Source organism: Magnolia sinica, chromosome 8 (assembly GCF_029962835.1).
Source record: "Magnolia sinica isolate HGM2019 chromosome 8, MsV1, whole genome shotgun sequence".
NCBI lineage: Eukaryota > Viridiplantae > Streptophyta > Magnoliopsida > Magnoliales > Magnoliaceae > Magnolia > Magnolia sinica.
In genome coordinates this window covers 28,065,102-28,086,576 of record NC_080580.1, presented here as the reverse complement: position 1 = coordinate 28,086,576, position 21,475 = coordinate 28,065,102, and the positions used below count along the sequence as shown (strand labels likewise).

Here is a 21,475-nt window from a genome sequence, read left to right as displayed (position 1 = left end):
TATTGTTTCCACATATCTAATCAACTCTACCTAGCTAAGATCTATTGATTTAACTTTGGCATAACTCGGATTTGTTGATTAAATGTAGGAATTGGTTTTCTGTGTCTCAATGATATCCATATTCTACATCTTCCTATGTAAAATCAGTTGTGCTTTATGCTTGCTTGTATAGCATTTGAATGATATGAACTCATTTTGGACGGATCCAATTTCTACTTCTTACTCGTTCTAGCATTTGTGTTTTATGCTTGCATTGTATGGCATTTGAATGATATGAACTCATTTTGGATATAATTGCATCACTTGTGGCCAACAAGGCAAAATATTTTCTTCTAAACACCCACAACTAACATGATATTAAGAGAGAACACAATGCACATGCTACCATAGGAAGATGTTATAACCTGCCCAATATTGAATTATTGATATAGCTAGTTGAAAGTCAGATCCCTTATATTCAGAATTTTCTAATTCCACATGCCTGTGGAGCTATACACATCCATCCACAGGCGCACATCTTACGTTATAACACTGCATGAGATCTAATATATTCACAAGTGAGATACACTTTTAGTTCTTTTGATATAAATTTCAAGCCATTTCACATCTTTGGAACACACATTTCAAAATAAACTAATGGCTACAACCAAAAGTAATTGCCAGTTTATTTTGTACACACAATTCAGGCCATTCAACATCTTTGGAACACACATTTCAAAATCAAGTAATGGCTACAACCAAAATTTCAAGCCATTTCACATCTTTGGAACACATATTTCAAGCCATTTCTCTAAATTTTTGGGCCTATAATCTGAGTGTTATTTCCAACCTTAACAAAAGGCCATTTAATATTTGTGTGCATGGTCAGGTGTGGATATGTAATGATCTACATGTGTGTGGGATTAGTAAACTACCCAATATCAAGGGCAGGGGCTTGATAAATCAATTAATCAATTCATACAATAAAAGGGCAGGGGCTTACCGGACTGGCTTGGGGCAACTGGACTGACAGAGAGGGAGGAAGACGGGCCGTGCGTCAGTGCAGCCGTGTAGGTAAGGGAGAATGAGGGAGAGAGTAGAGAGACAGAGAGGGAGGAGCTTCACCGGCCAAACTGACAGAGGAAGGAAGAGAGGGGGGACGAGAGGTCGTGCGTCACTGCGCCCGCGCGAGTAATGGAGGATGAGGGAGAGAGTAGAGAGAGGGAGGGAGAAACTTCGCCGACCGGCCTGACAGAGAGGGAGGAAGAGAGGGTTAGGCTCTAGGGGTCGTGCGAGCGGGATGGTTTTTGAAAAGGGGTGTAGGGTTTTTTTTTTTTAAGGGTATATATACCCTGTACCGAGTCGAGCCGAGTTCGAGCAGTATTCGAGTCGAGTCAAGTCGAGCTGGGGCAAGATCGAACTCAGCTCGACCTTGTTTTGAGCTCCAAAAATTAGCTCGACTCGGTTCGAACTCAGCTTCAATCCGAGTCAAGTCGAGCTTCTTCGAGTCGAGTCGAGTGAGCTACCAAGCTAACTCTGCTCGTTTATAGCTCTAGCCTTGCATGGTGCATCATTTCCATCAGAACACTTCCGCCATCAGAGGACTTATAAGAATCAAACCAAGTCCTATCCAGGCATATGTGATACGAACATCTTGAGTTCAGAATCCAAGTGTCTGAGAGACGACTCGCACTTGAAGAGACCGAGAGAAGGTCTCCATCTGAGTTATCTTCTGCTACACTAGTTGATACAGTTGTGTTCCATTTTCCTTTGTTTTTGTTTTCCAAGTCATCCTTCCGTTTCTGGCACTCTCTCTTGAAGTGCTCCAGACATCGGAATGAATATAGTCGAGCACCCCACTGCCAGTGTGTATAGCAATCTTGAACCTTACCATGCACTGCTTGCCTAGGATGCAATGCTCACAGAAATCCATCTTGCATGCCTCAACTCCCTTCAACAATTTTCGTTTGTGTAGTTCCATCATGCCCCTCTCGCTCATATGCCCTAACCGCATATATAACAGATTTGTATCATATATGTCGGATTCTGCCTGTGAGGTGGCAGCGGTCTCACCCAAAATTGTGCTCCTGACCAACTTGTACAGATTTCCAACCTTATGTCCCTTCATCAACATCATTGCACCTCTGGTGACCTTTAATACACCGCCAGATGTGGTAAATGTGCAACCGTTTGTATCTGAAACTCCCAAGGATATTAAAATTTTCTTCAGATCTAGGACATGCCTAACATCACCAAGAGTCCAAATGACTCTGTCAAACATCCTTTATAGTCCCTATTCCAATGGCCTTGCATGTTGCATCATTTCCCGTCAGAACACTTCCACCATCATAGGACTTGTAAGAATCAAACCAAGTCCTATCCGGGCACATGTGAAACAAGCATCCTAAGTTTAGAATCCAAGTGTCTGAGAGACAACTCATACTAGAAGAGACCGAGATGTCTCCTTCTGAGTTATCTTATGCTAAACTAGTTGATTCAGTTGTGTTCCCTTTTCCTTTACTTTTGTTTTCCATGTCATCCTTCTGTTTCTGGTACTCTATCTTAAAGTGCCCCTTAATGCCGCAATAGAAGCATTTGTCCTTTGCCTTCGGCTTCGATATGGACTTTTTCTTCTTGTCTGACCGAGATCGCTCCACTGATTGCCCACGTCCCTGACTCCCTTTCGTGACTAGCCCTTCTACCTGAGAGTCCTCATCAATTGACTTCTACCTCACCTCGTTGGAAACGAGCACCACGGTGATTTATTCAAGCTTCATTATATTCTTCCCATACAATAGAGTAGTGACGAGATGGTCGTATGACGAGGGAAGCGATGCTAGAATTAGAACAGCTTTGTCTTCATCCATGAACGTCTCTCCGAGCCTTACCAACTCGTTACATAGCTTTGTAAACAAATTCATGTGCTCCAGGATATCCGATCCTTCCGTCAATTTCAGCCCAAAAAGTTGTTTCTTCATAAACAACTTATTTGTGAGGGATTTCGACCTATACAGGTCTTCTAATTTCTTCCACATCGTCAGGGGAGATTCCTCATTCAGGACGTTGTACATAACCTCATCCGACAGACATAAACCAATAGTGCTCATACCTTTCTCCTCGAGATCGCTCCAATCATCATCCAACATCTTCTCCGGTTTAGATTCCAACAACACCTTCCTCAACCCTTGTAAAACTAAAATGTTGATAACCTTCCACTACCATAAACTAAAATTGCTATTCCCATAAAATTTCTGTATATCGAATTTTGATCCTGACATCTTCGCTCAGACCCAAACATCCAACCTATCGCTCTAATACCACTTTGTTGTGAGTGAACCCGCTCTATATCACACCACAATGATGTAAACCCAAGCCAACAACAAACCCGGATCAAAACCTAGGTGTTAGAAATTCGTATCTAACACCACTGCCAATCCGTGCTCTTTGAGGAAGCACGATAGATGAAGATAGAACAATATAATGATGCAGAATAACAAAACCAAGAGCAAACAATCACAAACACAATGATATTTTGTAGACAAACCCTTGCGGGAAAAAATCACGGCACAAAGCGATAGAGATCCACTATAATCAAAATTTAGAGTTGTACAGACTCACCTTCTTCGATTATAGATGTACCCGATCTCCCCTTGCGATGCACACCTCTAGGAAACTCCTAGATCCCCTAAGAAATACTTCCCAAGTTCCTTTATAAGTGTAGAAAACCCTCTCCTTTGGCCAACCCTAGCCCCTTGAAAAAAAACTTGTATTGTTTTCTATTAACCTTAAGCCCTAATGACAAAACCAGGCTTAAATACACTATTTTGCGCAAAATCGTGAAATCTAACGGTCTACCGTGAATCATCACAGAGAGTCACGGTCGACCTTAGGATTCCACGGTCGACCATGAACATCACAATGAGTTACAGTCGACCGTGAATCCTCACAATCGACCGTGACCTGCAGAATGCAAGGCATATGCACAACAATACCCCTGTAAAACAAACAATGGTATAATGTAATCATTAAAGTCAAATGCAATTGATGTCACCACATAATTACAAGGGTAAGTAATCATTAACCATTTCCAGCCAATTACCATTGTAATTGTAATGCAGGGGCATTTTCACACCGGGCTTGAGTGGGGTTGCCTATGGGATGCAGGGGTACACTCGGGGTGGGCAGGGCCCACGGGGGAGGTCTCGTGTTCGAGACTCCTCATCGGGGGTGATTAATGCGCATTTCACACCGTGCTCAAGTGGGGTAGCCCGTGGGATGCGGGGACACACTCGAGGTGGGCAGCCCATGTGATTTGGGGCCCACGAGGGGAGTTCGGCCGAGGTCCTAACCCATGCGATGTGGGGCCTGGGCTATGAGATAAAAAAATTAATTCGCCATACTCTAATAGTTCGAGCTTTTAGAGCAACTGGTTAATTGTCCTGCATCAAATTGGTATCAGAGCGGGAGGTCTTGTGTTCGAGACTCCTCACCAGGGGTGATTAATGTAGGGGCTTTTTCACACCGGGCTCGAGCGGGGTCACCTGTGGGATGCAAGGGCACACTCGGGGTGGGCGGGGCCCATGGGCAGGTCTCGTGTTCGAGACTCGTCACCGGGGTGGATTAATGCGCACTTCACACCGGGCTCGAGTAGGGTAGCCTGTGGGATGCAGGGACACACTCGGAGTGGGCGACCCGTGTTGAGGCGGTACACATGATTTGTGGCCCACGAGGGGGGTTCGGCCGAGGTTCTAAACCATGCGATGTGGGGCCTAGGCTATGAGATAAAGGGATTAATTCGTCATACTCTAACAGTTCGAGCTTTTAGAGCAAGTGGTTAATTGTCCTGCATCAAATTGAAAAACCAAACAGGCCCTCACTGTAATAATTGCGTGGAGTGTCCCCCGATATTAACGAAATATCCCTGATATTATCTGCATCTCTAGCTCCATGATACGATAACATCGGTAGCGATACTGAGAACACGGGTAATATCAAAGGTTCCAGGTATCAGCGATGTATTGCTAAGTCTTGCCAATGTATCGATATCACTAATATTTTTTACTTCGTAAATTCCATGTGTCGGTATCACCAGTGTATCAGCAATATTTCGATAACATCGCCAATGTATCGATATTGCTAAAAATACATTTATTAAAAAAATCCATTTTAAATTTTTTACGAGCGCATGGTTGTATGCAATCTACAAATTATCGATGATAATATCAATAATATCGCAATAATATAATTATCACAAAATGAACGATATTAAGACGACAGTCTTTCATTTCTTTTCCATTATAGACGAATTCTCGGTGGAATATCGTGTGTTGTCAATATGCCGAAATATCAATATATGTTTGGATGGAAGGTTGGATGGTTGGATGGGTGGTTGGATGGCTGGAATGATTTCTTACGATAACACATGCCTTTAGGGCCCCATTAAACGAAAACTTATTACGTATGCATTTTTCTTACAATTATTTAATTCCTAAATATTCAAATGTGTATTTCAACATCTCCAGATTTCACTGAAAAATTCCACGAATATCTCCATGTTTCCCTAATGTTTCCCCACATTCCCGATTATTAGAAGTCGAACACTGATTCTAATGCAACTAAAATGTAATCACGTCACTTCGAATAAATCCCAAGTGAGGCCCATTGTCATGCTAATTCTTTGGTTAAGCCAACTCCCAGAGTCTAGCCTATAGTTGCACGAAGCGTGAGGCGAAGCTCCAACAAATTCGAGTACAAGAGCATGGAAGCATCAGTTTCAAAATGTTCACAAGTATAAATAGCTAAGAAGTGAGAGCAGGAGGCACAGTTCGAAGCGGAAGTTACACCTAGTTAGAAAGATTGTTCCATTGGCTTAAATAATGATTATAGATTTTTACCCACTGGTGCTTGGTCGCCATGGGTTTGCTCCCTACAAGCGTGGGTTCAACTCGCCTCCCCGGCATTGCCTGATGCACGTGGTTGTGGGTGATTGTGTGCATCAACAAGGAATAGTCTCAACTCAAAAATGGGGCGGGGACACCCTGTGTTGTAAAAAAAATGATCATAGACTTTGGCCCAACTGACTGCTTTTCCAATGAATATTTCATTATTGACAAGGGAAAAAAATAAAAATAAACAGCTTGTATAGATATCAAAGGCTAGCTCAACGATCAGGTTCTCTAATAAATGACGGTATATCCTAAAACTCGCTAAAAGCACATACATGCATAGGGCCCCACCCATAGCAAGCACACAAGAAAATATGGCACATTTGTCCAAAATGCAAGATTTCCAGCAGGCTGGCCAAACTGATTATATCTTTTGGTTAAAAAATCAGCTCTTTCTGCTCCTGTGCTCCACACAATAGAAAACAAACTGACCATTGAAATACATTTATTTAAAGCCAACCGTTTGTTTCAAACACTATTGCACACACATAATGTATTGGATCATAGGCAATTAATATCAGAATTTGAAATAGAATTTTAAAATAGAATATAACAAACTTTCTACTACAGATAGTACATAGAGCAATTAATAACATCAAAATGTCCCAGAGGAAATTACCTCAATTTTGCTAGACGGTTCATACATGATGCAGCAGCATGTGCACCATAATCCCTGAGAAGGACAGAGAAAAGTCCATCCTTATTTCCATTTCCTGTAGAAAAGAAAAACAATTTTTAATTCTTAAAGAAAGGGGCAAAATACATGTCGAGGAGCTCGGACATTCAATCCTTAGGGCCTTCTCTGCATTTTGTTTTTTTTTCCCCTTGCGATTCTAATTCCCAAAAACATTTTTAGGTTAAGGTAGATGTGTTTGGTTAGAGATCCTAATTAATTGCTTGTTAAAAAGTAATTACAGTAAGAATACTATTTCGAGGAATGGCCTCGAGATGTTTCCAAAGAACAGACAGGCAGACATCATTTCAGACAGATGGACAGATCAGGCCATTCATCAGATAGGGCGAACCTTGAACAATGCCATACAATACAAGAACCAAAATGCAAACAATACATCCAAAAACTACACACTTACTGACAGAAATGATACAATTATATCCCAAAAGAATTCATATAATCCATAAATCATACAACACAAGAACCAAAACACAAACAATACATCCAAAAACCAAAGAAGAAAAAGGAAAAAATCTGCACCCACTAATTCCACCAAGAGATTCATCATCATCATCATCATCATCTAAGCCTTATCCCAACTAAATGGGGCCTGCTACACAAATCATGTTGAACTAACTCATTCATTTCAACCGGCGCAATTCTTGGTCTCTATTGCACATGGCCAAACCATCTAAGTCCACATTCCCTCATCTAATTACTTGCTACTGCTACTCCTAAGTTCCCTCCTCATGTCTTATTTAGCAAAAAAAATATTATAACCAATACAGTGAAATAGATATTTATTTCAATTTGGGAAAGCTTGCAAAGAAGGGCCTACATATAGCCTATAAGGCCATGCATATGGACCAAAATACACTATTTCATTGATTGCAATAAGCTTTAGAGGGATTCTATGTTTGGATTCATGATGAAAGTTATGGCATAAATTTGACGCTAACAGCCAACCTGACGCAACTCTCCACCTTTATCCAGGCTGGGCACCAGCAATGAGAGCAAAAAATCCCATGGGAGTGCAATGTAATAGACTACTGTAAAGATAACAGGTTGATCACATCAAGTGCTATCTAATAGTCTATTAAATAGATTGATTACAATCAACGAGTTATTCCACCAAGAGATTACCCCAAAAAATCCCCACAAAAATTGCTTCTTTTTTACTTTATTTTTTCAATTTTACAGCTCCCACACATTCCCTCGACATTACCACTCCATATCGCATGTATTGATGACATCAGGGAACTTTATAAAGGAATCTTGGAGATATTTTGTTATACTTCAAAATATCATGAGGTATTGTTGACACAATGCATATTATCAACAATACCAGGGAATTTTTTAATTCCTTGATTGTTTCATGTCGGGCACCTACAATACCAACGGTATTGGAGGATATTATCAATAATAAAAACATTGCTCATAACATGGCCAATAATGTGTTTGCTTCCGAACTCATAATTCTGTGATCTAACACTGGATGAAAATACTCATCCGGTGACTTGGCACTATTTACATAAGTCGTAAATCATGGTTCAAAAACTTGTTGAGAACAAGGTGGAAATGATTGAAAATACTCATCCAGAAGCTGAGTTTGCCAACAACAGTTCAATAAAACACAGGAACAAGGAATGCCCCATCGTAAATGGTTGAAAAGCTAGCTGTTGGATTTAGAATACATCCCTAATACATAGTGAATGTTGATGTATAAACACGAGCAAAGAGCACTCACGTTGTCATGAGGAGTTTCGTGTTGCTTAAGCAACACATTATAAGAGTAAGGAGCCTAAAAATGCTCATTAACAAGATCGTGTTCTAGAGAGGCGATTGGTAATAGTGCACTTGCAAAGGGGCAGGTCAGCCAATGGGCACTTGGAACGAAATGAAGTATATGATGATAGGGTAACAAACATGTTGAGAAACATCATTGATAACCAGTGTTCGACATATCGCTATCACATAACGTATCGTATCCTTAGGATATAGATATGTATTGCTTAGCACACGGGATATATCGTTTGTATCGGGCAATTGATCGCACTTTTTGGAAACATGGAGAAACATTGGGAAATGGTTAAATTTTTCAATGAAACTTCAAGATTGTTAAAAAGACCTTAATAGACACTTTTAAATCATAACATCTCAAACAAGAAGTGCACATAATAGGTTTCCTTTGTATAGGGTCCTAAGTTATGCATTGTCTGACTGAACTAATGCAACTATATTCAAATTGCATGCATAACAGTTAGAGCATATGTGATGATCATTTCATCAAACACTCCTAAATACTACGAAATTATACTTAATTGACAACTGGTTGAAGGGAAATTTTGAAAAAAAAAAATATTAATATCTTAATAATTTTTTATTAAAAAACTTATTTTTATTTTATGAAAATTGGCAAGGACTTAACAAATCAGTAGATCAACCCTCATTCATGCTTGATTTCAAGTTTGGAGTGCAACATTGCAAGCAATTTGGGAGAAAATGGGGAAATTTGAAATTTTTCCTAAATCAGACCACCTACACTCAAATTTTGAAATTAGAGTGTATGTGATGATCATTTGATCAAATACTCCTAAATACTTCAAAATTAGTCTCAATTGACAACTGGTTGAAGGAAATTTTCAAAAATAAAATGGAGAACATGAAAGAACCAATGGGTACGAAATCAAAGCTCCAACTCCATGATTTTTTTTATGTAAAACATGAAGAACCAATGGATTCGTAACTATTTAACATAATCTCAAACAAAAACAAAAAGAGAGAACGGAAATTGAAAACGCTCACCTAATCAAACATATGTGATGTATCGGCACAACCTATGTGTTTCGTATTGCACAGGTGGGATACAAGATATATGATGGGATATATCAGCCGATATTGTCAATATATAAAACATTGTTGATAACTATACCAGGTGGAACTCCCACATCATATTGTATCTCTCTAACTAGTATGTATACCAAGGAGGAGACATTCAAGGTAAGAATATGGCACCAGTGATCATATTCTCCAGCCACAAAACCAATACGAATTTGTGCATATCAAACGTACTAATGCATGTATAATACTTATCATTGTAAATTTTTTAAAATGAAAAAATCTAGATTTAAAATAAATAAATATTTATATATATATATATATATATATATATATGTATAAAGACAGATAACAAAAATGCCTATTTTGATATTTATTTTATGATGATTTCAACATTTCAACACCTGTCGCCTTTGTGGCGGGGCAGCAAAACCACAATTTTCTCTGTCCAATGCTGAATGCTGAGTTGTCTTTTTTAGTGAGTCTAATAACTTTAGTTTTAAAAGGCTTTTAGTAGTTCATAAATCAGTTAATGCAGAAAACTATGTATATGTGTGTATGAAGTGAAACACATAACATGTAAACAAGTTTTAACTCAAAGACTAATTGTGACAACCAACTTTCATAAAAAAATCGGTATCAATACCAATTGTGCATAGGCCGATATTTTGAACATTGAAGATGGTGCGAACCAATACGAAGAGCAAAAAGGAACAATAGATTGAGTAAATACAACTAAGAAGAAATTTTGTAAAGCCCATAACCTTGTGAGGCCAACCGTACGCTTCATTTTCAGTATCGTCACATTCCCGGCGGACCAGATCGACGAGTTTTGATCGCGACCCTATTTTAGTACCGCAATACACCGAGACTTGTACTCTAGCGACCGCGGAGGCACTACAATTCCAACGTCGCACGGCACGCCCCATTTCAACCCCTAGATTAGAAGTTACAATTTTGGCACAATCCAAGGTGGGTCGCGCAATGCACCAGGCCCCACTTGCACAAATCTCATTGTTGTCAAATCAATCAATCCATCAATCAACCCATCTATCACTCATGTCACTCTCTCCCCAATAGTCAAACAAGCCCATGCCTTTCTCATGCAACCCATACCCTTACCCAAGCTAGCCATCATTCTTCCCTTCTTTTTCTCCCCATTTTACCCCTCTTTTCATAATTCTCTATCTACCCAAAAATCTCTACCACAAAAACTCCCTAACTCCCTCTCATTTCTACCAATTTCTAGCAAGAGTAGAGAGAAAAAAATATTTGAAAGAATTAGGGAGAGATTGAGAGAAAAGATAGAGCTTAAGAGAGAATCAGGAGGGATCAAAAGAGAAGAGAAAAGAGTGATTAGAGAAGGTTAGGGGTGGAGAGGAGCTTGGTGGACTGTACGATCATCGATTCAAGCCAATCCAATCGTCCATCCTTCGAAGTGAGTGCTTGGGAGGGTCAAAACCCTCCATTTCTTTGTGATTTTTCTATTTTGGTGGACCCACAAGGGCGGGACCCACCCTGATCATATATGGAGTATAGGGTAGACCCCATAGTGGCGGGGGCCTACCCCGGTGGCCGGATCTCTTTTCCTTCCTTTCCCTTTCTTTTCTTACTTCATGGTGTTGTGGGACCCACAAGTGGGTCACATTGTTGGAGAGTGTGTCCCGCATGCTATCACAACGTGGACCACCTTGTGTGGTCCACCCTAATGTTTATTTTCTATTTAAACCTATTGATTTATGCAACCACACTTGAATAGTGAAAATACACCAAAATTGAAGCTCCTTAGCCCACCATGATTTGGCCAGTCTGATGGATGATGTAAATGTCTCACGTGGACCCCACATACATACTATATAAAAAAAATGAAAGAGAAAAGGGGTCTAGACGTTGGACGTTCACAGCGTCAGAGACGCTGGAACTGTCTAGTGTCTAGACACTAGGAACATAAGGGAAGGGTTGGACCTCCACTTGTGGGTCCCACTATGATGTATATGTTTAATCCACGTCATCCATCCGCTTCCTCATATAATTTTAGATGTTGAGCCAAAATATGAAATCACTCCAAGTTTCAAATGAGACACACCATGAGGTGCAAGGGGCTAAAAAGTTCCAGCGTCACCAACTCCCCTTGCATGAGAGGTTTGGCGTGGGTTGATGTGATTGTTAAATCCACACCATCCATCTATTTTCCTGGCTCATTTTGACCGTAGAGCCCAAACATCAAGCTAATCCCAACCACCAAGTGGACCACACCAGAGGCGACGATGGGGCTGGGAGCACCTCGCCACCCCCTCACGTCAGCCATGCGGACGCAGGGTGGGGGCGTCCCAACCGTGGACCTCACCTTGATGTATATTTTTAATCCACGCCATCCATCATCTCCTCCAGATCATTTTAGGGCATGGTTCGAAAAATGAAACCGATCCGAGTCTCGAGTGGGCCGCACTGAGGGAAATAAATTCCCACTGCTAAAACTTTCTAAGGCCCACTGTGATGTATGTATGTCGTGGAACCTCCCCGAGTCTAGACTCTTTGGAACCACAGAGAGTTGGCCGATGAGATGGATGGAAAGGATCGTCCAAGAGTGGACCCCAGTAGTCAGAAAACAATAAATAAATAAATAAAACCAGTTCACATGCATGGGCGCTGCTGCATGGCGACATGAACCTTTGGCCAAGGAGAAGGGTTCCATTCGTGGACCCCACTATGATGTATTGGTTTAATCCACATTGTTCACCTGTTTATTCAGGTTATTTTAGGCGATGATCCTAAAAATGAGGCAGATTCGATTTGTAAGTGGGCCACAGGGAGGGAAACAATCCTTTGCTATTGAAATCTTCCGACACCCACTGTAGGATCCCTGTTTGTCCAAATCAGTCCAACTAAGTCCCACTAGACCTCGCTCGAACTGGCCTACGTGGTCGACAAAGTGTTAGGCCTTAAGCCCAAAACTCGGGCTGATCAAGATCTCGGGTGGGCCGCACCATAGGGAACTGTGGGGGGTGGAAGTGGGGCCACATATGGGACACTACATGATGTATGTATCATATCCGCTCCGTGCATCCCCCTTGCCAGATCATGTTAGGCCTTGAGCCCAAAACTCAGGCTAATCAAGATCTCGGGTGGGCCGCACCATAGGGAACTGTAGGGGGTGGAAACCCCATTAGACTTGGAATTTATTTGATCTGGGATCCTTTGGACTTGGGAATCCCTAGATTCGGGATCCCTTGGATTTGGGACACCGTGGGACTTGGGAATCCTTGGTTTTGGGATCCCTTGGACTTGGGAATCCAATGGATCCATCGATTCGGGATCCATTGGACTTGGGGCTCTCATGGACTTGGGATTCCTGGATTTCTGCAATCCCTTGGCTATGTTTGGCACATTGGATTCAAAAACCCTATAATCCTGAGTTGTAAAGTGAGGTGTAATTGTAGGATTTGAAATTGATTACTAAATCAATTATAAAATCCTTAATTAGTATATATAACGTTGACACTATGGTCATACTACACCCATTAAAGCATATACCTTGCTTGAATGATGAAATCCCAAGACTCAAATGGTTCATGAGCATAGGATCATAACCTAGTGACTAACCCATGATCTGTAACCATCGGTTTACATCAGAAATGATCAAATGGTGCAGATCATCCTATTAAAGTAATTAAGTGATGTCATTGATAATCTAATTGTTTTGGGACATCATCGAGCCATGTGCCCAAATAGATTGGTATCATAGTGGTACACGTGTTGTACAGGTGGGTGCCCATCCGATCACTCCTAGTGGACCCCGCCTTGTTATATGTATTCATGCTTTGCAGGCTACATGAGGAGCCGATATTAGTCTAATGTGGGCCACACCACATAGACTTCTATATTTATAATGGATCCTGCCGTTCAGCTCCTACTTTCTATGATGTGCCAATTAAAGCCGATTATCTCATGATATGTCTGATAAAATGCCGATGTATTTAGCCTAATAGGACACATTGATAACATGTCTAGTAGAATGGATATCATGCTCATTTATATGCACATATGCATCTTTTGTATGCTTGTTGTGGATGAAGGTTGATCATATCATACGCTTTTGGCTTGAGATACTTGGGTGACCACATATGAGATAGGGTTGCCCCATGTGATCATGCAGTACGTGCAGGTTTGATGCATGACTCATGCATTTCACATCCTGTACGTCACGATCACTTTACGCCCTAGCGACGTTAGGGTTATGGCCTCCATAGGCATGTCATGGATGGTCGGATTAGATACCGGAAATATTTGTTATAGCATTAGGGCGCTAGGGATGTCATTGGGTGAAAGTCCATAAACCCTTATGGTACCAGTAGGATGCTTCAACATCGAGACCGAGTGGATAACATGAGCGACCGAGTGCCAAATACTAGTAAGCTACGTCTCTCACTTTGTCATGGTCAGTTGAAAAGGGATGTGACCTTACCTGCCTAAGGGTAAGGGGCTGTAAGCTATGTTGAGTTTGACTAGCTCGTAAATGGGTCTGCTATCGACGAGCCGGGTGGGCATTGGCACACCACTAGCAAGACAGATAGTGAGGTATCTTCCACTCACTTGGTCATGTGCGCGATGGGGCAGCAGCCAGTGTTGGAGTGTACTAGACCCCGGTGATATTTCAAGCAACGAACTGTTCTAATATATGGACTAGTTGAGGATCAGCATGTTTGTGTTACATCTCTAACATATGACATTCGGCCACGTAGGCCTTACAGTCCATAGCCTTGGTATGGCTAACATCATTTATGGACTTGCCAGTTTAGCCCTCCATTTCCGCTTACTCTGACATTTGTATGCTTGGCACATGCTTTGCACGCACACACACACGCACTCCCTAAGCTTCATAGTAAGCTAACGCACGTTCATTACGTGCGGGTTATGCTAGACCGTAGCAGCATTGAGGCAGAAGCATGTGCCCGATCTTTTGGAGTTTTGTTATATCATGTATTTTCCTTTCAACACTATACTCAAAGATTATATTAGTGGATATGTGGTGATGATGTTTTGTGACTTAGGTACACTTGTGGTTATGCTCCTTTACAAAACAAATATATATATATATATATATATATATATATATATATATATATATATATATATATATCACCCTAAAAATCCTCCTTATCGGATCCCAAAATCGAAACCTGGCGTATGAGAGCTGGGAGCCGAGAATGGAGTACTACGGAGGCTATCGGCACTGGATTCGGCGGCTAGGAATTTTGTGAGCCCGGTTCTCGAGTTTGGGGCGTGACAAATTTCAAGGTTGATCATCAAAAGGAGGTAAATAGGTAATTCAAAGCTCATCTTTTCAATTCGGTTGCAACAAGTCCTATGTTTAGTTCTATTGGTAACCGTTGTGGACCAACCTCACGAGTGACGTGACAATAACATCATGATAAGAAATTAACTTAAACACACTATAATGACATCTAGGAGAATGTTGAGGTTGTATCCTCAACATGCTCATGGTAACCATATCCAACTATAAGTAAGCAGAAAACTATAAGCCAAACACTTCTCCGTATTGGTTTATATAGAATCTTTCATTTTTTTAAGGGGAAATCAGTGTGGAAAACAAAGTTGTGACAGCCAGTACACAAGGCAACATTCTTTCTATAGAAATAAGCCAATAACAATGACAGCTAAGAAAGCAGGAATACAAAAATACTTCAGATTTCGTGAATGGAACAAGAACGCTCACCTAAAGTGGCCTTTCCAAGTTGCCCACAGAGAAGCTCACTATTGCGGAAGTAGACATATCCATCATTCGGACACATTGTTTTTTTATCCTTGCCCTTGTCATAGTTTTTCTCTGTAAGGGTGAGATTCAAATACACCCTCATGCGTGCGTGAGGGCGTATGAGAACACTAAATAGTTGTTTCCCAGTCCAAAGCTCTATTGGCTGCAAAAGTGCGTAAAAGATCATATCAGGGATCTCCAAACAACTATAACATAACTAAAATTGACAAGTAAAGTCAAACACCTAAAAAACAATTATAAAAGGCTAAAGATGTTCAAACTTCCTGTTGAATGAAAAGAATACAATGAAGAGAGAGAGAGAGAGAGAGAGAGAGAGAGAGAGAGAGAGATTAAACCAGTTAAAATGGTAAATAAACATCTAGTCTCACTTATATCATCCAAGGAACACAATGGTGCAAACGAATTCAGGAAAGTCAAAACACCTGAAAACAATTCAAAAAGGCAAAATAGATTCAAACTTCTCTGTTGAATGAAAGGATTACCAAAAAAAGAATAATGAGTGTAGAGGCTTTATTAGCAAAATCAAGTTTCTTGTCACAGGTTGGGCGGGATCGGTTAATGCAGATTTAGCTGCTAATTTCTGTCTTATGTTTGGCAGCTAATGCCTTTTTTTTCTCTTTTTTTTTTCTTTTTTTTATTGGGGGGGGGGGGGGTGGTATTCTTTTCTTGCTATGTACAAGTGTTCTAATAAATGTTGTTGCCTTTTAAAAGAATAGCGAAAACATAAACCAGTTAAAGAAACTAACTAAACATTAAGTCTCACCCATATCATCCAAGAATCAAGATATTCGATAAAATAGGAAATCATTAATATAAATTTAAAAAAAAAAAAAAAGTAAATTCCAAATCAGAGGAGATGCAACAGCATTATCTCCACCAATACATACCCTAGTGAATGCCTAAAATGATGAACAATCAAAATCCAGACTGAACTTCAAGCCAGTGCATTAAGTTTTAAGTCAGCAACAAAATACAGAAAGCATCACCTAAAATGGAATGGAGACAACGATGAGAAAAGTCATCAAATGTTGAAGAGCACCCTCGAGCTGGTCAATACAAAACTTTTCAAAACATCGACCCCAAAGCCCAAGATATAATTTTGCCAATAGTCTAAATAAATATCTTGCCTGTCTGTGTAGCATTTTTGCAAAGATCCTGTGATTATTTTCCTTCCAAAGTGTCCATAATCCATCCAATAAAACAAGTTTACACAGGCTTTCCTCTCTTGTGTCTTTTCACTCACATCCCATGCTTCATAAAAGGCACCAATACTCCACCATGTGTGACCCAGCTCAAACAAATCAAAGAACCACCCCCATGTGAGACTCAAGGCATCGCAATTCACGAATAGGTGACTGACAGATTCCACGCTTCTTAGACATGGGGGACGCATACAATGGTAACCATCATCTTTCGTTTATGAGATGATCAATAAAGAGCATCTTTTCCCACAAGCCATCCAAAGGCAAACACCCAAGGGGGGACCTTGATGAGGCCAAACAACAGTTTCTGGAGTCTTTCTCCTCCTAACACCTGGTCACCCATTACATTGTATTACTGGGACAGTAATCTATTATCCCTCAACAGTCACCACTTGGCATAGGATAGGGCACATTTGAGCAAGGGGACTATCACCATTCACCACACTACACTTCTTCCCAAAATCACATTCCCGACTCATCCCCATTTTGAGTTGCAATTCCACCCTAAACATTGCTTTCCACAAGCCTGGTAATCTGTAAAGTGTTGAGGACTTACTATACCATCCTCCTATGGGGATTCCATACAAACAATCACTATCCGCAATAAATTATCCTTCTCAGCTGCAAAACTCAACAACCGTTTCCAAACATTGTAGTGGTTATCGCTTTTAAAGACACAATACCTGCTCCTCTTGATCATTTGGCTTACAGACCTCATATCACTCCACCAGGTGGAATTTATCATCACACCTTTCCTTTCCAAAGGAAGTCCCTCTCGATTCATTTAACCAATTAATCACAAATTAGGTAGAGCTGATTTGATAAGAGTGATTCGCGCCAAGAGACAGGTTCATACCCATCCACACTAATAGCATCCATCCTTTTCCATTACTATGTCCTAAAAATGCTTATCTAGATTCCCAGTGAAAATGGGGAAACCAAGATAGGAGTTAATTTCCTTAACCTTACACCCAAAGGATGAGGCATGAATAATCGATTCTCCATCTACCACTCAAACACCCAGGGACTCACTCTTTTGGGGACTAAGGTTTTGGCTTGAAACTACTTCAAAGCATCTCAGCACTTTACACAGATTCGACCTAGTTTCGCTCCACATCAATGTAATAGTATCATCTACAAATTGAAGATGGGAGACATTAAAAATGGAATAACTACGACATAGCAAAGTCAAAATGAAGGAGATAAACCAGCAAAGAAAACAATTTGAGAAATAGGATGTTAAGTATAAGAACGTATACCCTTACAAAGAGCAATAGGCAAGTCATCTTCATTTGATGGTAAAGCTAAAGATTCAAAGAGACTACGATCTTCTAATAGGGTAGAAGGAATGAAGGATTGATAAAAGACACTTGTATACATTCCATCTCTCTTGGAATGTTTAGAGTAAACCTACGAAGGCGGATCTACACATTGTACAGGCATCTACTCCACTAAAGATGTTGTGTCTGGCACAATGGGTATAGTAGAACATTTTTCAAATTGTAATAACCTTTCACCCTCATAAAAATGTGGTATGTTTAAACAGAGTGAAAGTTGAGCAATCGATGTCCTAAGAGGGGGGGGGGGGGGGGTTTAAAAATAACAATACTTATCTTCAAATGTCGATTTGAAGACGTAGTCCAGGCTTGAAGCAGCGAATTCTTTCTTGAGAGTCGATGAAGCATTGTATTTTTTATTTTTATTTTTTGAGGGTCGGTCGAGCGAGCCAACCCTATATGGGTCCCACAAATTATGTCAACCATATGTCTTGATAGCCATACAGCACGCCAACCCTATATGGGTCCCACAAATTATGTCAGCCATATGTCTTGATAGCCATACAGCACTCACCATCCAAGGGCGAGCATGGCATATTTAACCAACCGACATATATGCTCAATCAGAAAGAATATAATGATCTAATGTATTTCAAGGAATAAAAACCCTAACTGTTGCAGATTCAACTCTCTGTTTCTCGAGTATAGATTACTCTCTAATTACATTTAACATCAACTTGAGAAAGGGAATTGAATAAGCTAAATAATAATAATAATTACCACACAGATAGCTTGAGGACTTGTTTCTCTCTGACTTGTAGAAGGTTTATGAGTGAATTTTGTTGTAGAAATGAATGAGAGAAGGTCCCTATTTATAGCTGAACGATTTGGAAATTCAGTCAGCCTAAAAATAGGTTCGGCTAGCCGGATTCCAACGATTTTGTTCCAACGACTATCGAATTGCGCGGGATAAGATTTATCAAAAATTCGGTTGGCCGAATTCAGGGTTCGGCTAGCCGAATCCCTTTGAAATCCAAATGTTCCATTGCTAGAAACTGACCCGAAACAGCTTTGGGCTGGCCAAACTACCAGTTGGGCTAGCCGAATTTGCAACAGATTTTACAAACTTTTGAATTTGAAATTTTGGTCAAAACTGAAGTTGGGTTGATGCAGGGACATGTAATGACCTAATCCTAGATGCATGTATAATCAGGTTAAAGAATATTCAAATAAATACACCAATTATCTAACCGTTTTCAGTCAAAGGGATTAGGTAAATTTCAAAACGAAGATGGGGTCATTCCATCAGGATCATGCCCCATAGCATAAAATAGCGTAAACAGTAAAAAGGGAAGACCCGGGGATATGAGGATATCCCAGATCTAGCACAAGTCAGTCCACAATCAAGTTTGGATCTGATCCTACTGACTAATCATCCCTCTTTTTCGTTCAAACTATAAAGGGGATATCAAGAGAGGAACGAAAAGGGTGAAGAATGAAAGGTTCGAGATGAAGAAGGTACAAGTCCTTTTGTCGTCAAAAGAAAAGGAGGATGATTCTTACCTTTTTCAACGCCTCGAAGATCTAGAAAGAAAGAAACCTGAATTCGGGGTGGAATCCTCAACACCCAAGGGCCAATCCTGAAACCCTAATCTCTTCAATAAAGAGGAAGAAAAAAGACAAATTTCTATTGATTCAATAATAATGAAAATAGGGTTTCTCACAACATATATATAAGCTATGGAAAAGTAAAAGTGCACTAAAGCCCCTGGAAACGAACAAAATAATAAAAAGACAAAAAATAAAGAAAGTTGCAATAAAGCCCCTGAAACAAGAAAAAGAACAAAAAAGTCTAAAACCAAAACACTGGTGTGGTAGGGTATGAAATCCGACCCATGGAACTATGGTAGGGGTGAACACCCGTGTGGTAGGGTGTGAAATCCGACCCATGGATCTATGGTCGGGGTGCGTGTCACGCCCCAGACTCAGTAACAGGACTCACAAGGAACCTGATAGCCGGTTCTGGCCGCAATAGCCTCCGTAGTACCCCATTCTCGGCTCCTAAGGGAGGTTCCGATCCTGGGATCCTACAAGGAGGATTTTCATAACTGTATATTCATTCCATTTGTGAGCATACCCAAGATCTCAGAAAGTAAATCTCGAAAATAACAAAGGGATACATTACAAAATCCACTATAAATTTGAACTTTTACAAGTACATAGTAGAAAGGAAATACATCTGATAGCAAAAGAAGAAGGAAGAAGATCTGCAACACTGGGGTCCTCGGCTCAACTCTAATCCAAGCTCTACCACTACGACGCTGACCTAGGATCTCCTACATGCATCAATCGTGCATAAGCTTATAGAAGCTTAGAGGGTGGTGAAAGTGTGTGACAATGGTGCACAGAAGAATAATAGGAGATACAGGAGGGGAAAAACATGATCAATGACAATATCACTAGCCTTACCGAGGCTTGTCATGAATACAATGCAATGAGTACTAGGCAGCATACCAAGGCGATGCATAAAGGGCTTATATAGCCGATGCAAATGCAATGTGAAGTGATGCCAGACCTCATATCTAATCCACATATCAAGTACATTTCCATCATAAGGAAATCACCGGGGTCAAGTACACTGCTGGATTACTGCCGCTCTCCAGACCCGCACAATCAAACAAGCGTAAGAGACCTCACTACCCACCTTTGGACAACCAATCACCAACAAGGCTTGTCGGCAACGGACCTATTTATGAGTTGGTCAGACTCAACCTAGCAATGTCTCCTTACATCAGGCGGGTAAGGCCACACCCCTACCCAACCAACTACATGACAGTGGGAGTCGCGGCCTAACGGTATAAGGCCCTCGTGCGCTCATAGTTTCCACTCGGTCACGGCGTTGGGGCAGATCCCTGATACCATAGAAGTTTTGGGAATTTCATCCATGGGCATCCTATGCACCCTATATGCTCAAGTAACATTTCCGGTGTCCACACAGACGGTCATCCACGAATGTCCCTGTGGAGGCAAGGCCCTAATGAAGCAAGGGCAGTACTATCATGAAATGTGATGCCAATGCGCGAGTCACACATACAGATCATGCACCAATTCCAAGCACTTGGTGTGCACAAGGGGAGAAACTCCATCCCTCTACCATATCAACCCAATGACCACACATAATGCAATCCATTCACGCAGATGATGCATATGGGTCATAATGGTGTGAATGCGCTACTCGGCGATGATGACGTGGAACATCTCCTTCCCAAGGAGGGACAAGGTCTAGATACATGACATGTGATCTAAGGAGAAGACCTCTAGTGGGGGTCCAATACTTTGGGGTAGCCCACAAACTAAGAGGGTCATAAAGGCCCAAGGAAGAAGCGGTCCTAATAAGGGTCCAAGGTGGGCCTTCAACCACCTATACCAACCCTATGGGCCTACCTTAGGGCCACCAAGGAGGACATCCAACCTCAATAGGGTCCCAAAAAGTAGCCCACTAACTACACACATATAAAGCAAGACCCAATGGCCTAAACAATCCATGGTTTAGTGGATTATACACCAAGCCCAACACATAGGCAACATGGTGGGCCCCCAAGCAAGGTTTGGGTCCAACCATAAAGATCATGAGCCCACTTATTGTGGTGGGCCTAATGGGCAACCCGTTATTCCAACCATATGGGCAATTCTTATGTTTGAAACAAGTGAGTTGGGCCTCACATCTTGGCCCAAGTATGGGGTTAATTTAATGGGCAACCAAG

General features: G+C 41.0%; 1 protein-coding gene across 4 annotated transcripts in view; it reads right to left on the bottom strand.

Moving 5' to 3' along the window:
- LOC131253146 (DNA-directed RNA polymerase III subunit 1) overlaps positions 1 to 21,475 on the bottom strand; it is a 250,463-nt gene that overhangs the window by 139,755 nt on the left and 89,233 nt on the right. For all 4 annotated transcript variants that reach the window (XM_058253999.1, XM_058253996.1, XM_058253998.1 and 1 more), the window contains 2 exons: positions 15,173 to 15,374; positions 6,544 to 6,637 (listed from right to left, as the gene is read on the bottom strand). In XM_058253999.1, coding sequence (XP_058109982.1) covers positions 6,544 to 6,637; positions 15,173 to 15,374 — 296 coding nt within the window. The remainder of the gene's footprint in view (positions 1 to 6,543; positions 6,638 to 15,172; positions 15,375 to 21,475) is intronic.